This window comes from Xenopus tropicalis, chromosome 4 (genome assembly GCF_000004195.4).
Source record: "Xenopus tropicalis strain Nigerian chromosome 4, UCB_Xtro_10.0, whole genome shotgun sequence".
NCBI lineage: Eukaryota > Metazoa > Chordata > Amphibia > Anura > Pipidae > Xenopus > Xenopus tropicalis.
In genome coordinates, this window is record NC_030680.2 from 5,561,294 (window position 1) to 5,584,121 (window position 22,828).

The following is a 22,828-nucleotide window of genomic DNA, read 5'->3' on the forward strand; positions in this document are numbered from 1 at the left end:
GATTAATTAGCCAACAAACCACGGGAACATTCATCTGTTTTGCGCATATGTTGGAATTTCAGCAGGGCCCCATACTACTAAGTAGTAGTCATTTATGGGCAGTAACCCGTAGCAACCAATCAGTGAGCGGCTTTTCCAGACAGCTGCAGGTAGACAAATAAGTGCACGGGTCTTGCTACATAACCCCCACTCCTTCAGGGGGGCCCTTATTATTAGCCCATTGGTCAGAGGGCCATGCCAACAAGTACAATAGGACCCCAACTAAATTAAATAAGGGCAGAACTATGCCCCTGATCTACCCTATTATGCCAAAGCCCCACCCACAAGACCTGTCCCTTTTGTGGCCCACATATTATACTTTTCTTGGGGCCCCTGTACCCCACTAATGGCAGCCCTGTCCCCATATACAGGGGGGAATGTGAATGTTCCATTGGGTGAGTGTTGCTATTATTCTCCCAGCAGCAGCGCAGAGATATATGGTCCCTGTGTTCATGAGTCGGACCAAACCGGCCCTATTTGGCTGATGTTTGACGGCGTGCCAAGGGGCTGTGTTGTTGTGGGCCGGGGCTGGCAAGGTGCAGGGAGTGCCAAGTTGTTCCAGCAGAAGCTCTGAAACCTGAGACTGAGAGAAATCTCCTGTACGTATCAGACCGGGGGCCGCAGGTAACTGACACCCCCAGCAGGGGACACAGATTTACTGCAGAACCTTCTGTGCTTGACCCGACAGGAATCTCAGCACCGTCCTGTTCCAGCGCCAAGGTAACTCCCGGGAGCCTACACTTGGGGGGGTACAGAGGGTGCAGGGGGTTGCCCGATGATTGGGCATTGGCCGAGCACCCTGGGGGTCCCTATACCCGGAGGCGTCCCCGTGTCCCTATCAAGGTCATTAGAACTCCAATGAGAACAATAGAACAAAATACAGAAATAATCACCAATTTGCTGAAATGAGTTAATATTTTCTGCACCCACTGGGTGCTCTGTACTCTGGGGGCCCCTCCCCAGCACCCTTATTCTGTCATTATACCCCCCGATCACAGGAACAACACTGAGTTCCAATCACTTTAAGGGGCACCCCACCGCCCCAAAGAGAAGGGTGGTAACGATATTGTTGAACTGCAACTGACTCCCCTCTCCCAAAGCTGGTGCTTATGGAATAGGCTGCAGTGGCCAAATGGACTAGTCCGGTGACGCTCTGGGTAGAGAGAAAAAATGTATTTCCACACTGTCTGGCACAGGATGCTGGGAGTTGTAGTCCATCACTGCTACAGCCGAGGGAATATGGGGGGCCACTAACGTCTCTTATAGACAACGCCCGGTGCCCAGACAGACCATTTATATAGAGCTGGCACAATGCTCATGTCTGTTTGGCCACTTGACCCCCCCCCCCCCCCTCCATCTGCCCAATGCACTTTTTTTTTTTGCCATGTGAAAGTGCTTTTACTTGACCCCCATCTAAACGATACATTTGCCCATTTGGCCACTTAATCCCCCATCTGTACAATGTTTTTGCCTGTTTGGCCACTTGACCCCATCTGTACAGCGTTTTTGCCTGTTTGGCCACTTGACCTCATCTGTACAGTGTTTTTGCCTTATCGGCCATGTAACCCCCCCACCCTCCTTCTGCACAATGCACTAGCCTGGTCGGCCACTTGACCCCATCTGTACAGTGTTTTTGCCTGTTTGGCCACTTGACCCCATCTATACAGTGTTTTTGCCTGTTTGGCCACTTGATCCCATCTGTACAGTGTTTTTGCTGTTTGGCCATGTAACCCCCCGCACTCCTTCTGCACAATGCACTAGCCTGGTCGGCCACTTGACCCCATCTGTACAGTGTTTTTGCCTGTTTGGCCACTTGACCCCATCTATACAGTGTTTTTGCCTGTTTGGCCACTTGATCCCATCTGTACAGTGTTTTTGCTGTTTGGCCATGTAACCCCCCCACTCCTTCTGCACAATGCACTAGCCTGGTCGGCCACTTGACCCCATCTATACAGTGTTTTTGTGTATATGACCCCCATCTATATACTATTGTTTATTTGACCCCCAACTACACAATGTACTTGCCTGTTTGGCCATGTGACCCCCCCCCCCCACCATTTGTACAATATATAATAATTACAATGGGCAGTTTGGCCATGGTGACCCTACAGGCGACACAGAGCAGGCAGCACAGTAGCCGCTGAGGCAGGGAGCGCAGCGGGCGCTAATCTGCTCTATAAATACTTCCCTTCCTGAGATGCACAAGTTGTGAATCAGCCGCAGTAGCCGTAGCCGTACCTCCCACTCGGGCGCCTGGGCCGCTTCTTGCCATTCACATTGCATGACTTGTCCCCTATAAGGTGTGAGCTCAGCCCAGGGACAGAGCAGAACTGGGGAAGGTGAGAGAGCAGCACAGACAGGACTGGGTACCTACTGGAACATACTGGTGCCCCCGGCAAGCCGAAGCCATGGCACTCCCAGCGGCTCTAGGTAAGGGCGCCCCCTACCCACAGGGGGGGGGATAGGGACTGTGTGGGGGCAGAAAATATTTCCAAAACAGGGCAAATTCCTGTATTCGGCTGTAACTGGAGCCCTCTCGGCTCCTCTGAGCGAGAAATACCTCCCCCCGGGGCAATAGATTCAATATCAGCATCGCACGGGGCAAAGCTTTACAGCTTATTATTGTACATAATTGTATAGAAGTGTATCCCACATACAGTCGCACTGCTGCCGGCAATGAGTGGGTTAACTGAGAAATGAGGAAGTGGTGTGTTAACCCTTGTGCTCCCTTATAATTATTATTATTATTATTATTATATATTTACTCCTATAGACATTGAGTGTGTGTATTTATATTGTTATTGTGTATTGGGGTTTCATTTATTTAAACATTCTGCCATGTCAAACTTTGGGGTGAAATATCTTACAGTACAGTATGGGGGTACAGCTTATTGTGTGCCCAGAACATTCCTTCTCTGTATATTTGTATTTATACATATGGGTAGGAGGTGCCATAGTGTTTCCCTTAGACAGTACAGTATGGGGGTACAGCTTATTGTGTGCCCAGAACATTCCTTCTCTGTATATTTGTATTTATACATATGGGTAGGGGGTGCCATAGTGTTTCCCTTAGACAGTACAGTATGGGGGTACAGCTTATTGTGTGCCCAGAACATTCCTTCTCTGTATATTTGTATTTATACATATGGGTAGGAGGTGCCATAGTGTTTCCCTTAGACAGTACAGTATGGGGGTACAGCTTATTGTGTGCCCAGAACATTCCTTCTCTGTATATTTGTATTTATACATATGGGTAGGGGGTGCCATAGTGTTTCCCTTAGACAGTACAGTATGGGGGTACAGCTTATTGTGTGCCCAGAACATTCCTTCTCTGTATATTTGTATTTATACATATGGGTAGGGGGTGCCATAGTGTTTCCCTTAGACAGTACAGTATGGGGGTACAGCTTATTGTGTGCCCAGAACATTCCCTCTCTGTATATTTGTATTTATACATATGGGTAGGAGGTGCCATAGTGTTTCCCTTAGACAGTACAGTATGGGGGTACAGCTTATTGTGTGCCCAGAACATTCCTTCTCTGTATATTTGTATTTATACATATGGGTAGGGGGTGCCATAGTGTTTCCCTTAGACAGTACAGTATGGGGGTACAGCTTATTGTGTGCCCAGAACATTCCTTCTCTGTATATTTGTATTTATACATATGGGTAGGGGGTGCCATAGTGTTTCCCTTAGACAGTACAGTATGGGGGTACAGCTTATTGTGTGCCCAGAACATTCCTTCTCTGTATATTTGTATTTATACATATGGGTAGGGGGTGCCATAGTGTTTCCCTTAGACAGTACAGTATGGGGGTACAGCTTATTGTGTGCCCAGAACATTCCTTCTCTGTATATTTGTATTTATACATATGGGTAGGGGGTGCCATAGTGTTTCCCTTAGACAGTACAGTATGGGGGTACAGCTTATTGTGTGCCCAGAACATTCCCTCTCTGTATATTTGTATTTATACATATGGGTAGGGGGTGCCATAGTGTTTCCCTTAGACAGTACAGTATGGGGGTACAGCTTATTGTGTGCCCAGAACATTCCTTCTCTGTATATTTGTATTTATACATATGGGTAGGAGGTGCCATAGTGTTTCCCTTAGACAGTACAGTATGGGGGTACAGCTTATTGTGTGCCCAGAACATTCCTTCTCTGTATATTTGTATTTATACATATGGGTAGGGGGTGCCATAGTGTTTCCCTTAGACAGTAGGCTATATATATATGTAATTAATTAATTAGCTATTAGCCGGGAGCTGCTCTTCCCTCATACCCAGTGAATTCACATTGCTGCAGTCTCACGTTCTTCTAATTACATGCTAATTACATGTTAATTATATGCTAATTATATGCTAATGACCCAACTCTGGGAAGGAGGAAACAACTTTCTGGGAAATCCCAGCTTCTCTCCCCGAGGTAACAGCCTCTGGATAAAGTTTCCAAGGAAATGTAATATTTGTGTGTAAGTAAATACTTATTGTATTCATTTAGATCCCAGATCCCAAAGAGAGGGTTAACTGAATATTCCCTGGGACAGGAAGGGGCGGAGCTACTTCCCTTCAGTCTGGTGCAACTCTGTGTTATGTCCCCCTGCTGTTTAGTATTAGGTCAAGAAGCCAATTCTACAGCGATATAAAAGTCTCCCCTAACGTTAGTGATGGCCAGTATGTAGGGGAAGGTCTATTGGCCTTTTATTTAGGGAAGTGATATCCAGTATGAAGCTGCCAGGGGGCACCTGGGGGTGTATCTGGGGGCCGGTAGGTGCCCCTCCCTGTTATAAGGTGTTTATTTCTTACAGACATTGAGAATTTACTTCAATTTTATATCACAGTAACATAGAGCCCACTACAGGAAGAGAGAAGTCTGTCACAAATGGTCACAGGAAGTACATACCATAGAGATGCTTGGAGGACCAATAAGGCTTGTCCCACAGCCATGAAGCTAGAGAAGTTAGTCAGTAACTGTTTGTCACACAGATATTGATTCTACCTGCACCCCCAAACCTTGGGGATAAGGATCTGTATCTCACACATATATTGATATTGTACATCAGTCAGGGACCCTACTGGCCCCCCTATACTCCTGCACCCCCAAACCTTGGGGATAATGATCTGTATCTCACACATATATTGATATTGTACATCAGTCAGGGACCCCACTGGCCCCCCTATACTCCTGCACCCCCAAACCTTGGGGATAATGATCTGTATCTCACACATATATTGTACATCAGTCAGGGACCCCACTGGCCCCCCTATACTCCTGCACCCCCAAACCTTGGGGATAATGATCTGTATCTCACACATATATTGTACATCAGTCAGGGACCCCACTGGCCCCCCTATACTCCTGCACCCCCAAACCTTGGGGATAATGATCTGTATCTCACACATATATTGTACATCAGTCAGGGACCCCACTGGCCCCCCTATACTCCTGCACCCCCAAACCTTGGGGATAATGATCTGTATCTCACACATATATTGTACATCAGTCAGGGACCCCACTGGCCCCCCTATACTCCTGCACCCCCAAACCTTGGGGATAATGATCTGTATCTCACACACATATATTCTCTGCAGCCGAGATGCCTCGCCATTTCCCACGCCTGAGTATCAATGAGGTGGACGAACAAGTGCGGCTTTTGGCCGAGAAAGTATTCGCCAAAGTTCTCAGAGAAGAGGACAGCAAAGATGCCTTCTCTTTATTCACTGTCCCCGAGGACTGTCCCATTGGGCAGAAGGAGGCCAAGGAACGGGAGCTGGAGAAGGAACTCGCGGAGCAGAAGTCGGCGGAGACTGTTAAAAGGTTTGTGCTTGCCGCCATGGCTCATTGCCCTGGGGCTATCCAGCCGCATTCCATCTCCCAAATACCTGTGTGTAATGTGTAATATGATATAAGGGGGAAGGTTAGTTACCTCTGAAAAAGTCATAATCCATCTTTGTGCTGAAACGCACTTGGCTTCACTTAAGGCCACAGAGCAGCAGTTGCTCCTTGCTTTATGGCAGGGATATTATATATTCTGGCAGAGCCATATAAGACACAATTGCCAATTATCTGATGCCCCGTGACTGGCAAGGCTTTCAGCATAGAATATATAAAATTGTGCCTTTTTGGTCCTTGGCGGCCTTGGTTCTGGGCTTGTGTCCAACGCTAGTTACGGATTTGTCACGTTTGTCCCTAGCAACTACATTAATTCTCGTGGTACCAGCCTGTACTTATGACAATTAATGTGTCTATGTATCCTCGGCACATTGACTTATACAAAAGGAAAAATAACACACAACTGTATAAATATGTCCCCCCCCCCAGTAACTTGGTACATGCCATTCATTCCCAAAGCCCTCGCTGTGTGTTTATAATAATATTATTTATGCCCCTGCCCTGTTTCTTTTCACGCTTGAGAATGAGTGGGAACAGGCTCCGAGAATAGGACGCGAGGCCCTGAAACCACTGAAACAGCAAGTTGCATAGCGTTACGGCAAGTGGCATTTAGGCACAAACACAGGTCCCAATAGCGACGTCACAGGAAATGGTATAAATTCTATTTATGGGGGAACAGTGAATTGCAAATGCAGCAAATAGCTCCGTTCCACATCAAAGGGGAAGTAGTTTCCTTAAGTATTTTTTTAACTTTGCAGCTCACTCTCAGCCTCTTCTGTGGCTGGGCCCCCTTAGCCCATAACAAGGTTACAGATATATAGAAACATTGGGGTAACAGTCACCCTGCTATAGTTCCAGGGGTACCCAGGGCACAAATAAGCACTCACCCCAAATCCCCCCCTAACTGGCCTTCAGGCTGGGCCCCCTTAGCCCATAACAAGGTTACAGATATATAGAAACATTGGGGTAACAGTCACCCCGCTATAGTTCCAGGGGTACCCAGGGCACAAATAAGCACTCACCCCAAATCCCCCCCTAACTGGCCTTCAGGCTGGGCCCCCTTAGCCCATAACAAGGTTACAGATATATAGAAACATTGGGGTAACAGTCACCCTGCTATAGTTCCAGGGGTACCCAGGGCACAAATAAGCACTCACTCCAAATCCCCCCCTAACTGGCCTTCAGGCTGGGCCCCCTTAGCCCATAACAAGGTTACAGATATATAGAAACATTGGGGTAACAGTCACCCTGCTATAGTTCCAGGGGTACCCAGGGCACAAATAAGCACTCACCCCAAATCCCCCCCCCTAACTGGCCTTCAGGCTGGGCCCCCTTAGCCCATAACAAGGTTACAGATATATAGAAACATTGGGGTAACAGTCACCCCACTATAGTTCCAGGGGTAACCAGGGCACAAATAAGCACTCACCCCAAATCCCCCCCTAACTGGCCTTCAGGCTGGGCCCCCTTAGCCCATAACAAGGTTACAGATATATAGAAACATTGGGGTAACAGTCACCCTGCTATAGTTCCAGGGGTACCCAGGGCACAAATAAGCACTCACTCCAAATCCCCCCCTAACTGGCCTTCAGGCTGGGCCCCCTTAGCCCATAACAAGGTTACAGATATATAGAAACATTGGGGTAACAGTCACCCCGCTATAGTTCCAGGGGTACCCAGGGCACAAATAAGCACTCACTCCAAATCCCCCCCTAACTGGCCTTCAGGCTGGGCCCCCTTAGCCCATAACAAGGTTACAGATATATAGAAACATTGGGGTAACAATAACAGTGAGTGACGCCACAATCTGACAGTTACAATTGTGACATCAATCCTACTGATCAGTAAAAGTGAAACAGGAGCAGTAAATTCAGGACAAGGATGACAGTTTCTCTCCGTGTAACACAAAGTAACGAGAGACACGAGGGATCTGGGAATTTTGTTGACAGTCAGTTCATGTGGTGCCGGAGCTCAGATACCGTAAGGGAGAATCACTGAGGCCAAAATTAGAGGTGCTGAAAGGAAGTGTCAGGATGGAGTGAGCGCAGGATAAGGGAGCGCCGGGGGGGGGGACAGTGTGTTTATGGGTGCAGGACACACAGATGCCAGTGAGGGGCGGCGGGTAGAGAAGCACTGGCTCCACCAATAAGGATCCGGCAGAAAAAGTCCTGAACCCTCATTTTCCTATTGACACCGGCTATTTATGTCTGTACTTGCCCTTTATCACTTCTTCAGGATTACTGATTAACCAAAGTGCAAATTAGCAGCGGCACAGTTCCCCCTGGCAACCAATCAGATTTCTGCCTTCACCCCCTGCCCTACTATTCTCTTCACTAGTCCCAAGCTGACTGCTGATTGGTCGCTGGGGGGGGGGGGGGGTAACTGATGCCAATGGGCCCCGCACCTTCCTTAGTGAATGAGCATCCCTATAATGAGCCCGACATCACATGACCAGTGCCGATTTAACCCTTTCGGTGCCAGAACACCTTAAATACCTTCCACAGTCACAGGCGGAGACAAACACAGGGACCTTAATCTGATTTAATAGGATTATTCCCAGGGCCTCCCGCCCCTCTCTGTGTGGGGATGACATTGTCAGTGCGTTGCGGCCGGCGGCGGGCAATCTCTATGCCGCTCTCACCCCCGGTTATGTTAGGCCTTTACACTCTCTATCATTTATCCACCATGAGAGAAGAGCTGCTTTGGCCGAGGTACCGCCCTGTCTTTTTGCTATTTATGTTATGTATGTATGTATGCAGTTCTGGGGGGTCATTTATTAACACTGGGCAAATTTGCTGGTAGGCAGTAACCCATGGCAACCAATCAAATTGCTGCATTTGTTGTTCTACCTGCAGAAATCAAAATCACTGGTTGGTTGCTATGGGTTACTGCCCAGTGTTGATAAATGAGCCCCAATGTCTCTATCAATCAAAGTGGTGCAAGCGGACCCATAACTGAACAGCTTTCATACGTATGTCTGCACTAGCTACATGAAAGCTGGCTGCTGATTGGTGGCTCTCAGATTGTGATATTCTGTACTTGGCGTCACTGCTTTACCCCATATAAATACCAAATTATTGTCTATTACTAAACCCTCCTTTATTGTGGGATTTCAGGAAGAAAAGCTTTAAGATGATCCGATCCCAGTCGATGTCCCTGCAGATCCCCAGTCACGACTGGAAGATCCCCACAGTGTCTCCCGTGGCATCGCCAGTCTCCCCAATTGAACCAGAAGCCCCAGTCTTTCGGGGCCCAGCGCCGGCCGCCCCAGTGCCATACGATGGGCCGGAATTTCAGAGAGTCACAATTTGTGGAGATTACTGTGCGGGGGTAAGGAAACGTAGGGGGCTGTTCCTGCTGAATTGTGCTTAGTACAGGGGAATCCCTATGTGCCATAGTTTTATGGTATCTCTCTGTACAGGCTATGGGCAAACTTAGGGGGCTGTTCCTGCTGAATTGTGCTTAGTACAGGGGAATCCCTATGTGCCATAGTTTTATGGTATCTCTCTGTACAGGCTATGGGCAAACTTAGGGGGCTGTTCCTGCTGAATTGTGCTTAGTACAGGGGAATCCCTATGTGCCATAGTTTTATGGTATCTCTCTGTACAGGCTATGGGCAAACTTAGGGGGCTGTTCCTGCTGAATTGTGCTTAGTACAGGGGAATCCCTATGTGCCATAGTTTTATGGTATCTCTCTGTACAGGCTATGGGCAAACTTAGGGGGCTGTTCCTGCTGAATTGTGCTTAGTACAGGGGAATCCCTATGTGCCATAGTTTTATGGTATCTCTCTGTACAGGCTATGGGCAAACTTAGGGGGCTGTTCCTGCTGAATTGTGCTTAGTACAGGGGAATGCCTATGTGCCATAGGTTTATGGTATCTCTCTGTACAGGCTATGAGCAAACTTAGGGGGCTGTTCCTGCTGAATTGTGCTTAGTACAGGGGAATCCCTATGTGCCATAGTTTTATGGTATCTCTCTGTACAGGCTATGAGCAAACTTAGGGGGCTGTTCCTGCTGAATTGTGCTTAGTACAGGGGAATCCCTATGTGCTATAGTTTTATGGTATCTCTCTGTACAGGCTATGAGCAAACTTAGGGGGCTGTTCCTGCTGAACTGTGCTTAGTATGTTTGCAGTGATAGCTACTAACTGGTTTCTATGGCATTTGATGGCAGGTAACAGTAGATGACTATGAGCAGGCAGCCACGAGCCTGGCTAAAGCCCTGATTATCAGGGAGAAATACTCCCGGCTGGCGTACCATCGCTTCCCCCGGACCACGTCCCAGTACCTCTGCACCATGAACGGAACAGAAAGCTGGAAAATGGAGGATGAAGTCTATCCAGGTAACTCTCGTCTTTCTATCTGTCAGTTCTGACTTTGGATACAATGACTGCTGATTTTCTGGCTTCTGCTACATTGTTTCAGGAGTCAGAACCAGCTGAATGCATTCATTACATTAACCTACAACTGTGATTTTCTTTCAATAGAGTTTAACCCCCCTCCCGGCGACAGAGAGGACCCCTATAACCTGGAGAATGTTCCCCCCAACCTCCACTACGTGGTGATGATGAAAGGGGGGATCCCTTACATTTACGATGACAAAGCCAAGATGGCGGCCAACGAGCCCCGCAGTTTGCCTTACCCGGACCTGGAGACCTACACGCTGGACCTCAGCCACATATTGGCCCTAATTGCCGACGGGCCGACGTAAGTGTCAGCGGCTGTAACTATAGCGACAACATTCCTTATTGCAGATTTGCCGGATGCTTTGGGAGTGAGGCAGTCGGACACGTTCGGCTAATGACTGGGCGTGGCCCCATCACTCGTTAGCAGCTCATTAGTAATAAAAGGCAATCATTTCCTCCTATTGCGACGTCACTACATTTTATGCCCAGTCATGTGACTCGGCATGTGTTGCGCTCATTATGCAACGCTCTGTGTGTCACTGCTAATTACCGACACCTCGACTGAATCATACTAAGGGCTTAGTTCACTTTTAATGATATTCCGAGATGATTTGCCATTGGTCTTCCGTCTTTATTTCTGATGGGTTTTCAGTTATTTAGCTTTTTGTTCATTTGGTATTTTAGCAGCTATCTGGTTGCTAGGGACTTATTTACCCTAGTAACCAGGCAGTGGGTATATGACGAGTAGGGGGCTCATTGCCCTTAATCCACTTTCCTTGCCAAAAGGAATCTCCATGCCCAATGGGGCAGGTCCTAAATCACAAACGGATTAAAGGAGGGGCTAACAGGGACGTGGGCGGTCCTTAGTGTGTGTCATGGCTTCCTACTGGTCATAGCTTAAAGCTGAAAGGGTTTATTTTGCCCCCAGGAAAACCTACTGCCACCGGCGGCTGAATTTCCTGGGCTCCAAGTTCAACCTCCACGAGATGCTGAATGAGATGGCGGAACTGAAGGAGCTGAAGAGCGTCCCGCACCGCGACTTCTATAACGTCAGGAAGGTACGGCCGCCATGTTTAGCCCTCACTCACACTCGGGGCCAGACTGTATCCATAACTCACACTCGGGGCCAGACTGTATCCATAACTCACACTCGGGGCCAGACTGCATCCATAACTCACACTCGGGGCCAGACTGTATCCATAACTCACACTCGGGGCCAGACTGTATCCATAACTCACACTCGGGGCCAGACTGTATCCATAACTCACACTCGGGGCCAGACTGCATCCATTAATCACACTCAGGGCCAGACTGCATCCATAACTCACACTCGGGGCCAGACTGTATCCATTACTCACACTCGGGGCCAGACTGTATCCATTACTCACACTCGGGGCCAGACTGTATCCATAACTCACACTCGGGGCCAGACTGTATCCATAACTCACACTCGGGGCCAGACTGTATCCATAACTCACACTCGGGGCCAGACTGCATCCATTAATCACACTCAGGGCCAGACTGCATCCATAACTCACACTCGGGGCCAGACTGTATCCATTACTCACACTCGGGGCCAGACTGTATCCATAACTCACACTCGGGGCCAGACTGTATCCATAACTCACACTCAGGGCCAGCCTGTATCCATAACTCACACTCGGGGCCAGACTGTATCCATAACTCACACTCAGGGCCAGCCTGTATCCATAACACACACTCCGGGCCAGACTGTATCCATAACTCACACTCGGGGCCAGACTGTATCCATTACTCACACTCAGGGCCAGACTGTATCCATAACTCACACTCGGGGCCAGACTGTATCCATAACTCACACTCGGGGCCAGACTGTATCCATTACTCACACTCAGGGCCAGACTGTATCCATAACTCACACTCGGGGCCAGACTGTATCCATAACTCACACTCGGGGCCAGACTGTATCCATAACTCACACTAGGGGCCAGACTGTATCCATAACTCACACTCGGGGCCAGACTGTATCCATAACTCACACTCGGGGCCAGACTGTATCCATAACTCACACTCGGGGCCAGACTGTATCCATAACTCACACTCGGGGCCAGACTGTATCCATTACTCACACTCGGGGCCAGACTGTATCCATAACTCACACTCGGGGCCAGACTGTATCCATAACTCACACTCGGGGCCAGACTGTATCCATTACTCACACTCGGGGCCAGACTGTATCCATAACTCACACTCGGGGCCAGACTGTATCCATAACTCACACTCGGGGCCAGACTGTATCCATAACTCACACTAGGGGCCAGACTGTATCCATAACTCACACTCGGGGCCAGACTGTATCCATAACTCACACTCGGGGCCAGACTGTATCCATAACTCACACTCGGGGCCAGACTGTATCCATAACTCACACTCGGGGCCAGACTGTATCCATTACTCACACTCGGGGCCAGACTGTATCCATAACTCACACTCGGGGCCAGACTGTATCCATAACTCACACTCGGGGCCAGACTGTATCCATTACTCACACTCGGGGCCAGACTGTATCCATAACTCACACTCGGGGCCAGACTGTATCCATAACTCACACTCGGGGCCAGACTGTATCCATAACTCACACTCAGGGAAATAATGAATCTGATTGGCTGCCAGGTGGACACTCACATTCATGCCGCCGCCTGTATGAACCAGAAGCACCTGCTGAGATTTATCAAGCACACGTACCGCACGGAGCCCGACCGGGTGGTGACGGAGCGGAACGGGCAGGGGGTGACCCTGAAGGAGCTGTTTGAGGGACTCCACATGGACCCCTACGACCTGACTGTCGACTCTCTGGATGTGCACGCTGTGAGCCTATTGGTGCAAACTGAGCAAGGGGCGGGGTTACTGTGTACCCAATGATACTCATTCTCTTCCTCTGTTACAGGGGAGGCAAACGTTCCACCGATTCGACAAATTCAACGCCAAATACAATCCAGTGGGAGCCAGCGAGCTCCGCGACCTCTATCTGAAGACCGAGAATTATATCGGCGGGGAATATTTTGCTCGTATTATAAAGGTAAATTACACCAACCTGAGCCAGTCCTACCCGATCCCCACTGTAAGCAGCAGTCCTGCCCTGCTTTATGGCTGTGATTCTAGCTATCTGTATAACAGAGCATTCTGTCACAGTGGCACAGATCCTATCTGATCCCCCCATTGTAAGCAGCAGTCCTGCCCTGCTTTATGGCTGAGATTCTAGCTATCTGTATAACAGAGCATTCTGTCACAGTGGCACAGATCCTATCTGATCCCCCCATTGTAAGCAGCAGTCCTGCCCTGCTTTATGGCTGAGATTCTAGCTATCTGTATAACAGAGCATTCTGTCACAGTGGCACAGATCCTATCTGATCCCCCCCATTGTAAGCAGCAGTCCTGCCCTGCTTTATGGCTGAGATTCTAGCTATCTGTATAACAGAGCATTCTGTCACAGTGGCACAGATCCTATCTGATCCCCCCATTGTAAGCAGCAGTCCTGCCCTGCTTTATGGCTGAGATTCTAGCTATCTGTATAACAGAGCATTCTGTCACAGTGGCACAGATCCTATCCCCCCCATTGTAAGCAGCAGTCCTGCCCTGCTTTATGGCTGAGATTCTAGCTATCTGTATAACAGAGCATTCTGTCACAGTGGCACAGATCCTATCTGATCCCCCCCCCATTGTAAGCAGCAGTCCTGCCCTGCTTTATGGCTGAGATTCTAGCTATCTGTATAACAGAGCATTCTGTCACAGTGGCACAGATCCTATCCCCCCCATTGTAAGCAGCAGTCCTGCCCTGCTTTATGGCTGAGATTCTAGCTATCTGTATAACAGAGCATTCTGTCACAGTGGCACAGATCCTATCTGATCCCCCCCCCATTGTAAGCAGCAGTCCTGCCCTGCTTTATGGCTGAGATTCTAGCTATCTGTATAACAGAGCATTCTGTCACAGTGGCACAGATCCTATCTGATCCCCCCCCATTGTAAGCAGCAGTCCTGCCCTGCTTTATGGCTGAGATTCTAGCTATCTGTATAACAGAGCATTCTGTCACAGTGGCACAGATCCTATCTGATCCCCCCATTGTAAGCAGCAGTCCTGCCCTGCTTTATGGCTGAGATTCTAGCTATCTGTATAACAGACTTATACTCACCAGTAAACCTTTCCCTTTATACAGGAGGTTGCCCAAGAGCTGGAGGAGAGTAAGTACCAGTACACGGAGCCGCGCTTATCTATATATGGCCGAGCACCAGAAGAATGGGACAGTTTGGCAAAATGGTTCATCAAACACAAACTGTATTCACCCAACATGCGCTGGATGATCCAAGTCCCCCGAATATAGTAAGTAACAGATAAAGCGAGTCAAAGACTCAAGCAGTGGGTGGGACTAGAACACTCTGATGGAAGCCTACAGGGGGAGGGGCAGGGACTCTGTAACTCAAGCAGTAGGTGGGACTAGAACACTCTGATGGAAGCTTCCAGGGGGAGGGGCAGGGAGTCTGTAACTCAAGCAGTGGGTGGGACTAGAACACTCTGATGGAAGCTTCCAGGGGGAGGGGCAGGGAGTCTGTAACTCAAGCAGTGGGTGGGACTAGAACACTCTGATGGAAGCTTCCAGAGTTTGGCACAATGTCCCTGTGACTCTGGTATTTACCTGGGAGATATTCCAGGCAGGAGGGCACAGACACGGCAGAGAATAAGGGATTTCAGTGTAAGAGGAAACAATATAAAACGATACTGGAGGCGACTGGCAAGGAAACCGGGTTGAATTGTTTCTATTGTTCCAGAGTCAGGGAAGTGTATTTATATAATATCCGTGCAGCCTGAGGTCCCCCCATCTCTGGGCTTCTATCTCTGCTCTATGTACATGTAAGCCAATGATTGGCTGGTGCTTTTGTCCAATCGAGTGCAATCATCGCCCCGGGCTATTGTTGTACCAGCCAACCAGAGGGCAAGTGCTCGTGCCAGTACCCGAGAGTGATGGGAAAGCTCAGCTGACTCATGTTAACGGGATTATTTGATGGGAAAAAAGATTCATACTGAATCCATGGAAGTTGGTTCTCCAAATTAGAATTTGGATTCAGTTTAGTATTCGCCCCAATCTTTCACGAAGGATTTGGGGGGTTTGGCCAAATCCCAATATAGTGAAAACAACTTCAGAATTTTTTTTTGCTAAAGCGGTTTTGGTAACTCCCTTGCCCCACCTGGTGTTAGACATGAGAATAGCAACCAAGAAGGAGAAACCTCGTCTTGCGATTATGAGACTTGTGTTGTACTGACAGAACATTGAGTAGGAGAATCTAAAGCAACTGGACATCTTAAGTCATCATTGAAGACGTTTCACTACTCATCCGAGCAGCTTCTTCAACTGATGAGTAGTGAAACGTCTTCAATGATGACTTAACAAGTCCGGTTGCTTTAGATTTATTTATACTAGATATACCATGACCTGGATGAATGGAAATCTTCATAGACATATTGAGTAGGAGAAACAATAGGTTAGCTGAAAGCAGTTCTAATGTGTAGCGCTGGCTGAAAGCTCAGACTCAGTCACACTTTACTGCTGCGCTGCAAGTTGGAGTGATATCCCCCCGCCCCCCCAGCAGCCGATCAGCAGAACAATGGGAAGGGAGCAAGATAGCAGCTCCCAGTAGGTATCAGAATAGCACTCAATAGTAAGAAATCCAAGTCCGGCTTGGGACTCCTCCAGTTACATGGGAGTAGGAGAAACAATAGGTTAGCTGAAAGCAGTTCTAATGTGTAGCGCTGGCTGAAAGCTCAGACTCAGGCACACTTTACTGCTGCGCTGCAAGTTGGAGTGATATCCTCCCCCCTCACCCCCAGCAGCCGATCAGCAGAACAATGGGAAGGGAGCAAGATAGCAGCTCCCAGTAGGTATCAGAATAGCACTCAATAGTAAGAAATCCAAGTCCGGCTTGGGACTCCTCCAGTTACATGGGAGTAGGAGAAACAATAGGTTAGCTGAAAGCAGTTCTAATGTGTAGCGCTGGCTGAAAGCTCAGACTCAGGCACACTTTACTGCTGCGCTGCAAGTTGGAGTGATATCCCCCCCCCCTCACCCCCAGCAGCCGATCAGCAGAACAATGGGAAGGGAGCAAGATAGCAGCTCCCAGTAGGTATCAGAATAGCACTCAATAGTAAGAAATCCAAGTCCGGCTTGGGACTCCTCCAGTTACATAGGAGTAGGAGAAACAATAGGTTAGCTGAAAGCAGTTCTAATGTGTAGCGCTGGCTGAAAGCTCAATCCTAATAATGTAAAAGAGGATGTCCCCCCCCCCCTCGTTATCTTTCCCTTGAAGCTTCTGCATTTCTGTGCTAATTGGGCAGGAACTAACGATGTTACTAGGGCAGCATTAGCAGAATTAGAACTGAGTTCTGATGGGGCAACGTAAGCAGAATTACATGGGGGAAACTGGTAATTAACCCCCTGAGAGCTGAAGGCACCAATATATTGTAATAAAGATTTGCCCTTAGCACATTGCTATATCTCATGTCTGGAACCCCGATATCCTGGGATAGAAAAAAACCAGTGGCATTGTGGGAAAATACAAAATGTCTCATTTTCCTATTTTTCTATCTTTTCAGCGACATTTTTAGATCGAAGAAAATCCTCCCCGATTTCGGCAAAATGATGGAGAATATTTTCCTGCCTCTGTTCGAGGCCACAATCAACCCAACGGATCACAAGGAGCTCTATCTCTTCCTCAACTATGTAAGTAGCTGGCAGTTATGTGCCCCGGCCCTAGGGGGCATCGGCCATGCTGTTAATGCCATGGGTCATCGTTTCAGGTTACGGGCTTCGACAGCGTCGACGACGAATCCAAACACAGCGATCACATGTTCAGCTACAAGAGCCCCAACCCGGATGAGTGGTGCCACGAGCAGAACCCCCCATATAGTTACTATCTGTACTTCATGTACGCCAACATCATGCTGCTCAACAACCTGCGCAAGTAAGAGTCACACAGCACTTACTTACCCTTTACTCTATATAGTCTCTGTATATTTGTATTGATAAGCAGATTCATTACTAACATGGTTGGGTTCAGCCCACAAGCAGCGCCCCTTACAATGAATAAGCCCTCCCATTAACCCTTTCCTCTACATTATTCTAACTATCTGCCCAATTTCCCGACTTTATAGGGAGAGAGGGATGAGCACATTCCTGTTCAGACCCCACTGCGGGGAGGCCGGTTCCATCACTCACCTCGTCTCCGCGTTCATCACAGCCGACAACATCTCTCATGGGTTAAACCTTAAAAAGGTAAGGATTGGGGGCGTTTGCATTTGGTCACATGACATGGGGTCGGACTGGGCCGCCGGGATACCAGGAAAAAACCCGGTGGGCCCTGGCGTCCCAGATCTGATCCACCCCCCCCCCCCCCAGGGCGCTCCCGCGATCCGCCATCTCCCTCCCCCGACGTGCCGCAAGCTTCTTTTAGGAGCGGTCGGGGAAGGGGGTCGGAGGGTGTTGGGGGCCTCGGCAGGTGGGGGGGGTGAAGGTGGCGGGGACCATTGGGGTGTGTAGGGGCCCCTGAGGCAGAAGCCCCAGTGGGCCCGGCACCCCCCAGTCCGACCCTGCACATGACTTTGGAAAACATGAACTGCTTCAATACTGGTAGTTGCATGTAGCTGCCACTAGGTGTCAGGATGAGACAATGTATAAGAGGCGACTGTGTGAATTCTGTGTTCCAGAGTCCGGTTCTGCAGTACCTGTATTACCTGGCCCAGATTCCCATTGCCATGTCCCCACTCAGCAACAACAGCCTCTTCCTGGAATATTCCAAGAATCCACTGCGGGAATTTCTACACAAGGGGCTCGTGGTGTCTCTGTCCACTGACGATCCAATGCAGTTCCACTACACCAAGGTACGTGAGATCTCCCGTCTGAGCAAACAAATATACAGAGAAGGAATGTTCTGGGCACACAATAAGCTGTACCCCCATACTGTACTGTCTTAGGGAAACACTATGGCACCTCCTACCCATATGTATAAATACAAATATACAGAGAGGGAATGTTCTGGGCACACAATAAGCTGTACCCCCATACTGTACTGTCTAAGGGAAACACTATGGCACCCCCTACCCATATGTATAAATACAAATATACAGAGAAGGAATGTTCTGGGCACACAATAAGCTGTACCCCCATACTGTACTGTCTAAGGGAAACACTATGGCACCTCCTACCCATATGTATAAATACAAATATACAGAGAGGGAATGTTCTGGGCACACAATAAGCTGTACCCCCATACTGTACTGTCTAAGGGAAACACTATGGCACCCCCTACCCATATGTATAAATACAAATATACAGAGAAGGAATGTTCTGGGCACAGTTAGCAATGGACTGTATGTTATGCAGGAGGCGCTGATGGAAGAATACGCCATCGCAGCCCAAGTGTGGAAACTGAGCACATGTGACCTGTGTGAGATCGCGAGGAACAGCGTGCTACAGAGTGGCCTCTCCGACAAGGTCAGATACCCGCCAAACTGGTTTGGATAGTGAATACGAAAACAGCGACTCACTATAATCCCGCAATTACAATTATGGCCACTAGAGGCACAACAGATCAGCTAAAAACGATTTTTCCCAAATAAAAAAAATATATAGAGCTCATTCCCTAATACCCCACGTGTTCTTAGTTGTACCCCCATAGTTTACTCCTACTCTACTGTCTCTAATTCATTTACTTGATTGACAGGACATGCAGCCCTCCCATTTGCTAAAACAGACCTTTAAGCCAATCCATGCTTTGCTTTCCCAAGTGTGTGTTCCATTCATCCATACCCACCCAATGCATTCTGCTTTCACACCACCAGGTGGCGCCCCTTTCCCACTGAGCCTCCATAGTAAAACTGTATAAAGCCCAGCAGTCCCATCAGCTGAGAGTTCCCCTCCCCCAATTAACAATTAATTGGGCAGGGGAATAATGAAACAATTAATTAATTACTATTCCTACTATGGGTCCAGTGCCCCCCTGCCCCCCTACCCCCCCCCCCACCCCCACCCCACTGTGGTCTATCTGCAGACTTCCAAAGGAACTGAATACAACTCTTAGCATCCCCATAAGATGTTAATATAAGGTTCTGCCACTAGGGGAGCATGGAGAAAAAAAGCTCTACTAAAATCCTTGGAATATGGCATTGCTGCAAAAGCGCCAGATATGACTGCAACCAGTCTTCTGAGCCTTCCTATCCCTGCCCCTCCCCAAAATCTGGGAGCCCCTCACTTAATGGCATGTTGGCACCACAGCGGGCAGAACACACCCACTGCATCATGGGTAAGAGAAGGTGAATGTGACTAATTCTGACGTATTGCTTTTTTCACAGGAAAAGAAACATTTCTTGGGGAGCAATTGCTCGAAAGAAGGCCCCGAGGGGAACGATATCAGCAGAACCAACGTGGCGCAGATCCGTATGGCCTACAGATACGAGACTCTATGTAACGAGCTGAGCTTCTTGGCCGACGCTATGAACTCCCCACACCTCACTGGTGCTAAACCGTAATGGACTCGGAGCCACAAAAACCCCTCCTCCTCCCCGGAACTCCTGTGCCTCGCACACCCCCCCCCATCATGGGTCCACCCATGTATTATCTCAATGTTCTCTCAACTATGCTGCCTGACAAACACTTTGACATTTTATTCTCCGCACCGTGCCGCTCTCCATCTGTTGAAGAACTACACCTCCCAGCATCCCCCTGCAAGCTGTAGTTCTGCAACACTTAGAGGGGAAGCCAGTCTCGACACACGCAATGCTTTACACGAAAGAGCCGCTAGTAACATTTATAGTTATCTGTGTAACTATTTCAGGTGCTTATCGGAACCAAAAATAACTGTGATAAGGCTTTGATCACGGGTGCCGCCATTTTGTTACACCCACTTCCTGCAACTCAAAACAAAAATGGAGGACAGTACATTGCAAGGAGATTGATGAAAAAAAGGTTAAATAACACACCACAGGGTTTGGAAATGTCTATGTAGACACTGAGACAGGCTAAGATATTAGGTTCAATCACATTTACCACATTATTGGGTCATTACATGTAAATTTTAAGAACTGGGGGATAAAATAATAATTTTGACAGGTGGCTAGAATTTTCTTTAGACTCTATTATATATTTCACAAGTTGGAATTGAATATCTATATCTATAAATATATATATGTTTGTTTCTAATACTCAGAGTGCATTACTACAGGCATAGAGCTCTACCCTCATACTAAGGGCAGCAGTATGGCAGCTCCTACTCTTATGTATAAGCACAAACGGACATTTACCGCAGCTAGGAATGGAACATAATCACTACCAATTACGTGGACATAAATAAATAAGCCCCGCCCAGCAGTGAGATCATATGCATGCGTGGCCCCCACATAGCCCGCACAGCTGGGATATAGCATCCTGCCATGTAAGTCCTATGTACTGTGAGGAAGAAGTTTCCCAGGGTCTTTAGCATCAGGTGCTTGGGGTATTTACAGCCATTCCCTCGGGGGCTGTTGCTATTTTCACGTCGGGGGAGGGGGATGGAAATGCTCGTAACCCGTGTAGCTATTTAGGATCTCCCCCCACCCCACATCCTATGCCAATTTCAATCTCCGCATATATATATATATTGTGACACTGCCAGTGTTACCCAAGCACTTTCTATGTTCCTTTCCGGATGGATATTCGAGCGGGTTCGAGCAGGAACAGTCTGGGTTTTTTTTGTTTTTCCTTGCATTATGTTTACAGTTGTACTATAAGTCTATCTATTTTTTGTAACCTATACGTTTGGAACACATTTAATAAAGCTGGTGCCACAACTGCTACTGATTCCTTCATGGGAGGTTCTAGGTCTGTCATGGGTTTGGGATTCTGAAATGGAAACACATCTGTGCCGTAAAAAAATCCTGTTTTAGAATCATGTTTTTATTACAGGTATAGGACCCATTATCCAGAATGCTCGGGACCAAGGGTATTCCGGATAAGGGGTCTTATCAAGTACAGGTACTGTTTTATTATTACAGAGAAAAGGGAATCATTTAACCATTAAATAAACCCAATAGGGCTGTTCTGCCCCCAATAAGGGGTAATTATATCTTAGTTGGGATCAAGTACAGGTACTGTTTTATTATTACAGAGAAAAGGGAATCATTTAACCATTAAATAAACCCAATAGGGCTGTTCTGCCCCCAATAAGGGGTAATTATATCTTAGTTGGGATCAAGTACAGGTACTGTTTTATTATTACAGAGAAAAGGGAATCATTTAACCATTAAATAAACCCAATAGGGCTGTTCTGCCCCCAATAAGGGGTAATTATATCTTAGTTGGGATCAAGTACAGGTACTGTTTTATTATTACAGAGAAAAGGGAATCATTTAACCATTAAATAAACCCAATAGGGCTGTTCTGCCCCAATAAGGGGTAATTATATCTTAGTTGGGATCAAGTACAGGTACTGTTTTATTATTACAGAGAAAAGGGAATCATTTAACCATGAAATAAACCCAATAGGGCTGTTCTGCCCCCAATAAGGGGTAATTATATCTCCAAATTTTGGTCTCGAGTTAGCTTTGCACCACATCTTCTATTAGTCTTGACCAATATGGATTTAATAAATCCAGTAGCAGAAAAGACCCACTCTGGGCCGTTCTAATCTTGTCCCTGCCATTATTCTAGACACGGTCCCAAAATGACTGGCCTCTTATTGTTCTGGTCTCAAATCTAACTTGAATTTTGGCCTTAACTCCTAATTTTTGTCTCAACTCAACCTTGTGTCTTGTTACACAATCCTAGTCATGGTCCTAAAGGTGGCCATACACGCTAAGATCCGCTCGCTTAGCGATCTTCTCCCAATATCCCCACCTACGCGTGGGCTATATCAGCTGATTCGGTCTTTTGGACGGGTATAGGAGTCCGTCGGGCAGGTTTTCAAATCAAGGTCATCCCGATTTCAGGGCAGGCCCGCCGTTAGTGCCCATACACAGGCAATAAGCTGATGAATCGGCCCGTGCATGGGCACCTTAACTAAGCTGCTCTTAATCTTGGTCTAGACTCAGCCTTGTATAATGTTGCACTATATCTTCTATCAGTCTCGGACAATATGGGTTCAGTAAGTCTTGCTTCCAAATCAGGCAGGACCCATTCTCCTCTTGTATGTGCCATTATTCTATTCATGGTCCCAACTTGACTTGTCTTTCTTTAACGTTGGTCCCAACTCCTAACTATGGTCGCATTGTGTATTGTTGCACAACTCTAGTCATGGTGCTCAACTTGAATTGCCTTTTTATTGCTCTAGACTCAAACCTAAGTTCTTCCTAATCTTGGTCTCAACTGGCCATTCTGTCCAACTGCACAATTCTAGTCATGGTGCCCAATGTGACTTTTCTACTGTTCTGGATTCAAGTCTAACAAATCATGGTCCTAAACTTGATTCACCTTCATATCCTACTTGATTCAA

At 47.7% G+C, this 22,828-nt stretch overlaps 1 protein-coding gene across 4 annotated transcripts; it reads left to right on the top strand.

Annotated features, from left to right (window-relative positions):
* The first annotated feature begins 523 nt into the window (after positions 1-523).
* Positions 524-21,191, top strand: ampd3 (adenosine monophosphate deaminase 3). Of its 4 annotated transcripts, none has more exons than XM_031900128.1 (15): positions 524-759; positions 5,633-5,858; positions 9,050-9,263; positions 10,108-10,276; positions 10,421-10,640; positions 11,268-11,397; positions 12,992-13,186; positions 13,266-13,397; positions 14,533-14,696; positions 16,962-17,088; positions 17,166-17,329; positions 17,520-17,640; positions 18,072-18,245; positions 18,748-18,858; positions 19,716-21,191. In XM_031900128.1, exons 2-15 carry the CDS (start codon positions 5,638-5,640, stop codon positions 19,890-19,892), a joined length of 2,319 nt encoding a protein of 772 aa, XP_031755988.1. In that variant the 5' UTR covers positions 524-759; positions 5,633-5,637; the 3' UTR covers positions 19,893-21,191.
* The last annotated feature ends 1,637 nt before the right edge of the window (positions 21,192-22,828 follow it).